This window comes from Zalophus californianus, chromosome 12, assembly GCF_009762305.2.
Source record: "Zalophus californianus isolate mZalCal1 chromosome 12, mZalCal1.pri.v2, whole genome shotgun sequence".
Taxonomy (NCBI): domain Eukaryota; kingdom Metazoa; phylum Chordata; class Mammalia; order Carnivora; family Otariidae; genus Zalophus; species Zalophus californianus.
In genome coordinates, this window is record NC_045606.1 from 44,889,717 (window position 1) to 44,896,390 (window position 6,674).

The window sequence follows — 6,674 nt, forward strand, 5'->3', positions numbered from 1 at the left end:
TGGTGTTGCTGTCTTAAAAATATACACTGTGCTTAGTCCTAAGGTTTTGTTACTTTAAAAAACTAGTAAGTACTGTTCCTATGCTAGTCAGTAAATATCACTAGCAGTAAATATCACTAGCAATAATGGCATTGAGAAAAATAAAAAAAATTTCTTGAGGAAACTTCAATCTGCATATAAAAAGTGCAATTTTTGGGGTGCCTGGGTGGCTCAGTTGGTTAAGCATCTGGCTTTTGATTTTGTCTCCGGTGGTAATCTCAGGGCCCTGATCTCAGTGTGGTGAGATGGAGGCTGCCCTCTGGCTCCCAGCTCAGCACGGAGTCGGCTTGAGACTTTCTCCCTCTCCCTCTGCCCCTCTCCTCTGCTCTAAAATAAATAAAATCTTAAAAAAATAAATAAATAAAAAGGGCAATGTTTTTTGAAAGTGCACTATGTAAATTCTTCCAAGTTCCAATCTCTTACAGCGCCTCCCCGGAAAAAGATGTTTGTTGATTGACACTTTCCCAGTAACCCCCTCTTCCTATGTTGTCTTAAGTACCCTGAAATTATCACTCATTAAAAATTTATTCATGTGGCAATTTGGTTACTTTCTTTTTCTCCCATGAGACCAATATTCCACAAGAGGAAAGACAATGCCTGATTTGCTCACCGTTCTATCCCCCAACACATAGAATTGTGCCTACTGCCTGTTAAGTGTTCAGTAAGTATTTGCAAATTTATGGGTCAAGCACAGAACTGACATTTAGGGTCAGAATTATTCAATGGTAAGCATTAAGCATTTAATGACTAGCAGACTTTAAGTTCCGGGGCCACCACTTATTTTCCTTGGGTCAATAGAAACAGCGCTTCCATCTTCCAGTTTATTTCCTCATTTGTAGAACCGGGATATTTCTACCTCACCGGGATGTTGCTAGGATCTTGTGGGAGAGGGAATTTATTTGCTTTGCAAAAGGAAGGTGAGTTTCAGACACTAGTCTGGCCCAGGCGCTCAGGGCAGCTACTGAGGCACGCCCACGTTACCCCGTTATATAAGGGGCCAGCCCGTCTGGTGTCTTCTGAAATCTCTGACCCTACGTCACCGGCCACCGCCCAGAGGGACACCGTATGACGCCCTGAGGTAGGCAGGGAGGGTGGGACCCGGCGGGGCCCGCCTGATGCCAGCCGCCGGCTGGAGAAAGCGTCCGAGACGTAACTGCTGCCGAGGCTGAAGCCAGAAGCCCCGCCCGACCTCGCCGGTTGCCGGTCCCCATCAGGCTAGTTCGAACGTGACCTTGTTTTGGCGTTGCTAGGAGACCCGGCTCCCGCACGCCCCCCACTGGCCAGCGCCCCAGCGAGAGCTGAAAGGGGGCGGGGCCGCGGCTGGCGCGGGGAGCGATCGGCAGAGCACCGTTAGGCTGCAGGCGGCCACCCGGCGCCCCCAGAAGCGGCGTCTCGTCTCCGGCCACCAACGGGGCCTCACTGGTGCCTTCCGGCAGGTACCAGCGTGCTCCCGAGCGGCTGTGAGCAACGTCGGGTCCGGACGGGGAAGGACTGTGAGTCAGGTGAGCCGCAGCGGGGCAGGCAGCTGGTGTGGCCACGCCCTGCCAGAGGAGAGGAGCCGGCCGGGTGCGGAGGGGCGACGTGAGGGGATCGTGCTGAGGGAACAGTGGGCCTGCCCCTGCGGGTGCCGCACATTGAATCATTCACGCCTGGAGGCCGGCGTGGCCACAGCCAGCACCCTCTGGCCAGCGGACAAAGGGTTAACGCGCCGGCGGAGACCGCGGGCCCCGGATGTGGGAGCCGCGGCGCGGCATCCGCGGGCCGCGCTGCAGGTGCGCGGGGGCGGGCAGAGCGAGCGGCCTGGCGGCGACCTGACCGACCAGCCCAGGCGTCCCCTCACCTGCGGGGGGCCACTCAGCTCCCTCTGCGGGCGCCTTCTTTTCTAACTTAAGGGCAACAGGTGGTGCCTGAGGACCGAGAGAGAACCCAGCTCGGCCGCACTGGGAGCGGCAGTTACTCTCGCCAATTAGTGCGCTGGGGCGGGTGTGAATTAGACGCGCTGACGCGGGTGACCAATGGGATTTGGGCTCATGGGTGGGCCGTGAGGAGTGGGCGTGGTCAGAGTCTGAATCTACGGTTTCTAGTGCTGCAACTGCCAGAGCTGCGTGGAGAGCTAAACTGAGCGGACGTGGGTTGCTTCTCCCCCAAAAACCCCGCTTAGAAAAACGCCTACCAAATGCTTTCTCATTTGGACCCAGACTCCAATTCCGGAGGTGAGAGCACTGTGCTGTTTTTGGGGGGCCGGGGGGATAATAGTAACCTTGGGTATGTTCTTAAGCACGTGGAATTAGATCCCCGAGATAGGATTATGTGTTACGAGTTTTCTGCCCAAAGAGGCTCTTCTGTGGTTATTCCGAGTTGGACCAGATACTAGTGACTAGGTTGTCTTCGGAATGAGATCTTTTGAGATTTGGGAACCCAGGGAAGTAGAGAAGTACGTGTTACTGCAATTTTCGTGAATGTTAAAGAATTGCAATCACAAGGATTATTCTGTCGATTGCCTTGGTTTGCGTACGTTTCATGTTTCATTTGGTTTGTTACTGAAGCAAGTTTGGTTTTTCAAGTTCCTCGTCTTGCTTATTTAAGCAGAAAGAGAGAAAAACAGTTGCAGTACGTTATTTCACCAGAATAACTTATTCATTTCCCCCCCCTCCCCAGCAGTCTTGTAGCTGGATCCCCTAGGAAGAGAAGTTCTAAAGCAGTGAGAAGAAAGCATTTCAATTGGGATCACTTACTTGCACCTGGAAATGGGGAATGGCCTGTCAGACCAGACTTCTATCCTGTCCAGCCTGCCTTCATTTCAGTCCTTTCACATTGTTATTCTGGGTTTGGACTGTGCTGGAAAGACGACTGTGTTATATAGGCTGCAGTTCAATGAATTTGTAAATACTGTACCTACCAAAGGATTTAACACTGAAAAAATTAAGGTAACCTTGGGAAATTCTAAAACAGTCACTTTTCACTTCTGGGATGTAGGTGGCCAGGAGAAATTAAGGCCACTGTGGAAGTCGTATACCAGATGCACAGATGGTATTGTGTTTGTTGTGGACTCTGTTGATGTTGAAAGAATGGAAGAGGCCAAAACTGAACTTCATAAAATAACCAGGATATCAGAAAATCAGGGAGTCCCCGTACTTATAGTTGCTAACAAACAAGACCTGAGGAACTCACTGTCTCTGTCAGAAATTGAGAAATTGTTAGCAATGGGTGAACTGAGCTCATCAACTCCGTGGCATTTGCAGCCCACCTGTGCAATCATAGGAGATGGACTAAAGGAAGGACTTGAGAAACTACATGATATGATCATTAAAAGACGAAAAATGTTGCGGCAACAGAAAAAGAAGAGATGAATGGTGATCCTTTTTATATTTGTGTGGAGTAGGTTTTCTCTGGCCTGATGTTGACGAATGGAAGAGTGTCTACAGCCTGGTTTGCCCTCCTGCCCTCCTGGATCCTGAAAAAGCTTTGTTTTGTTGAACAATCAGATTGCCCAACTCTTTTGCCTTGTGGGAGATGAGTAAATGGAGTGCTTCTTAAAATGGTCTCTCCTCCCTACCCCACAAATCTTCTGGTACTACCATTCTGGGAAGCCAAGCATGGATAGCAAATTGACCAGAAAACAGTTGTGGAAATTTGACCTGAAGTTAGTGAAATAAAACTTTGAAGAGTGTCTGCCTAGTGTTTTGTCCTTACATCTTTTGGGGGGAAGCCTTTCAAGGAAATTGCATATAAGGCTTTGTATGTTAAGATAAAATGCTAATGAATGGAAATGTTAAGATAGATTAATATATATAAACGGTTATATTGATCACATTGGTCCAACCAGTAAGGGATAAGGAGGAAGTGTTTGCTTTTTTAAGTTTTGGCCAAATGAATTTTGACATTTTCTGGAATCAAGTGTTGTAATGCTATATCTTAATTCTAGACAATGGTTAAGTTGGTCTAACTTAAAATAATAAAAATAAAGTATTGGGGGCATATTCAAGTGCATGGATTAGTTTTCCTGACAATGCATGTTTTGGTGTGTAGTTTTTTACTTTTTAGAAGTAGCTATGCATCTTTCTCCATGGTCAGGTTTAAAACACTTTTGGGGATGTAGGGCTGTTACAGAAATAGTTTATTATCAGAAGCACTTTTACTTGAAGAACCTAAAATAATTTACTTAATTCTTTTATATAGTAAATTAGGGCATGTAGACTAATAAATGCATATGCTTGGTATATGTATGGATTTATGAAGAAAGCAGTTGACGAATTCAGTCGAGGATGTAATTACAATACATGGTCTCTAACGTATTCCAGTTGTAAAATATTTGTTCTATTGATCCTTGCTGGCTGAACACAGATGTGGTTTCATATATTTTTGTAGCGTTTTGAGAGGAGCAGAAGCTTTATAAATAACATCTGATGCACTGTGGAGTGAGAATGTAAGAGATGTCCTGTAAGTGCTCTGAGCTTTAATTTTTTTGTTTACAACCTCAGCAGTGTTAGTGGGGGGCAGTCCAGTCCTGATTATAAGGTAGGAAGAAATGATACAGTTCTGCGGATAAGAATTAAGATTCTAGAAAATGAAGGGGAAAGTAGCGAAGCTATGTTTTGTAAAATTCGCTGGTGCTGTTCACACTGGAATCCAAAAGACCCTCTAAATTAAAAGGAGGAAAACCCATTGCCTAATGCTTATCCACAAGCAAGGACTTACTTCCAGTGATCCTGTATTAACAACTCAGCATAATTCCTATGTGTAAAGCCAACAGCTGTTTGTTCTGAAGATAGCAAAAGAACTGCACTTTGCAGGGTTTTGTTTCTATTTGGGTTTTTCTGTTTTGGGGGTTCTCTTTTGTTTTTAGTGGTACGGTTAAGTTTTTGGAACCTTGATTTCTTGTTACACACAAAATGAAGTAGCTTCCTGTGGAGCTTTCATTGTTAAATGTACCTGCACTAGTGACAGTCACTTAGAATGTTTATATTTATAAAAATGTGGATAATAACTACCAATAAACTAATGGAGGCACTAGGAGAACAGTGTTTGACTTTGCGTTTCAATGTATTTCCATTTGCTGAAACTTTTAATTAGGTGTGCAAAAACAACTCTGACAGCTGGGTTACATCGTCCCATAGTAGTTTGGTTTTCCTCAAGTGTGACAGGCACCAAAGGCCGTTTGCTGGGAGAAACTTTTGTTATTTTTTTTAACCTTTCACTAAATGAAATCATGATAAATACTCTCAATATCACTAGACCTGTTATGGATTAATAAAGCTTGCTGAAAAAAACAAGTCAGTGAATGGACTAGATGTTTAGCCTACCTGTACTTTTTATATACTTGATATATAAAATCATACTATTATAACTATCTCTTGAAAGTTCAACTGTGTTGATCCTTATTTTGTAGCCTAAGAATTTTGATAAGCAAATCCATGTTATCTAAGTGTTTCATATTTAGCTTACAAGTACAAAAAGAAAATGGCGTGAATACTATATTAGCTTTGATTTATAAAATATATTTTCAACTCCAAAACTCTTCGTAATATTTTCCACTCTGCTAAGGAGTCTTACCAAAATACACCCGGAAGAGTTTAGATAGTGCTTTTATATCTAGTTTTTTATTAAGGTACACCTTTTCTAAAGTATATTTCTAAAATATTTTCTTGTACTTAAGGTTATTTGGTTTAATACCCAACATTAATCAAGGACGGGATGACTCTAAATTCAAGTTACTATCAAAGATAAGTTAATTATAAAGAAATCTAGGCTTATTCCTAAGTGGATTATAAGCACTTAGGAAAAAAAGTTGTGTAGTTTATGTAGACGGCATAGGTTCACTAAGAATCATGGAAAAATCATGGAAAAGTGAATAAATCTGTGGAAGCCAAAAAGTGAAGTTACTAGTAAAAATAAATGTATGTAGCGAGAGAATTACTAGCCTGTAGAAGCATGATGGTTTCTGAACAGAGGGAAAGACCTAGACTTAGAATGTTTTTGTCTGTACAAGGCATTTGACACTTAAACAGTATTTAATTAATTATTCATATTGACCTGGAAGGAGGTCTTTGGTAGAGTGTTTCAGGGTTCTACTTAATACAACAATTTCATCAGTAATATAAACACAATGGTTTCTTCAGTGATCATGAAAGACGCACAAAAAAATTTTTTTTTAACTTTTGGTGATGTAACAGTCAGCATTTAGCTAATACAAGTTGGAACTTTGAATATACCATCATTTGAAGTTGGAATTTTACATTTAAGGTTTAAATTTAGCAGAAGATTCTTAAATGGATAGTAGGGATGCTTGTATCACTACTTGTGAATGTACTTAATGCCACTGAGTTATACATCCAAAAAGAGTTAAAAATAGTAAATTTTATGTATATTTTACCACAATTAAAAATTTATAATATTAAGTGTACACTTAGTTTCCAAGAATCAGCCAAGAGTAGAGTGAGAGCATCCTAATTTAGAGATCATATTTAGCTAGAAATTTTATGGAACACTGGAGTATTTAAAGCTTAATATGCCTTGGGCGTCTGAGTGGCTCAGTCGGTTGGGCATCCGACTCTTGGTTTCAGCCCAGGTCATGGTCTCAGGGTATGAGATCAAGTTCCCCGTCGTGCTCTGTGCTCAGCGGGAGTCTGCTTGAG

At 43.0% G+C, this 6,674-nt stretch overlaps 1 protein-coding gene across 4 annotated transcripts; it reads left to right on the top strand.

Moving 5' to 3' along the window:
• Window positions 1-1,374: 1,374 nt before the first annotated feature.
• On the top strand, window positions 1,375-3,711 carry ARL4A (ADP ribosylation factor like GTPase 4A). Of its 4 annotated transcripts, none has more exons than XM_027574848.2 (3): window positions 1,375-1,541; window positions 2,124-2,252; window positions 2,698-3,711. In XM_027574848.2, the coding sequence occupies exon 3, from the start codon at window positions 2,787-2,789 to the stop codon at window positions 3,387-3,389; it is 603 nt and encodes a 200-aa protein (XP_027430649.1). In that variant the 5' UTR covers window positions 1,375-1,541; window positions 2,124-2,252; window positions 2,698-2,786; the 3' UTR covers window positions 3,390-3,711. The 4 variants fall into 4 exon arrangements, with proteins under 4 accessions (XP_027430649.1, XP_027430650.1, XP_027430652.1 ...); XM_027574849.2 differs by having other exon boundaries at window positions 2,701-3,711; XM_027574851.2 differs by lacking the exon at window positions 2,124-2,252 and having other exon boundaries at window positions 1,384-1,541.
• Window positions 3,712-6,674: the final 2,963 nt, after the last annotated feature.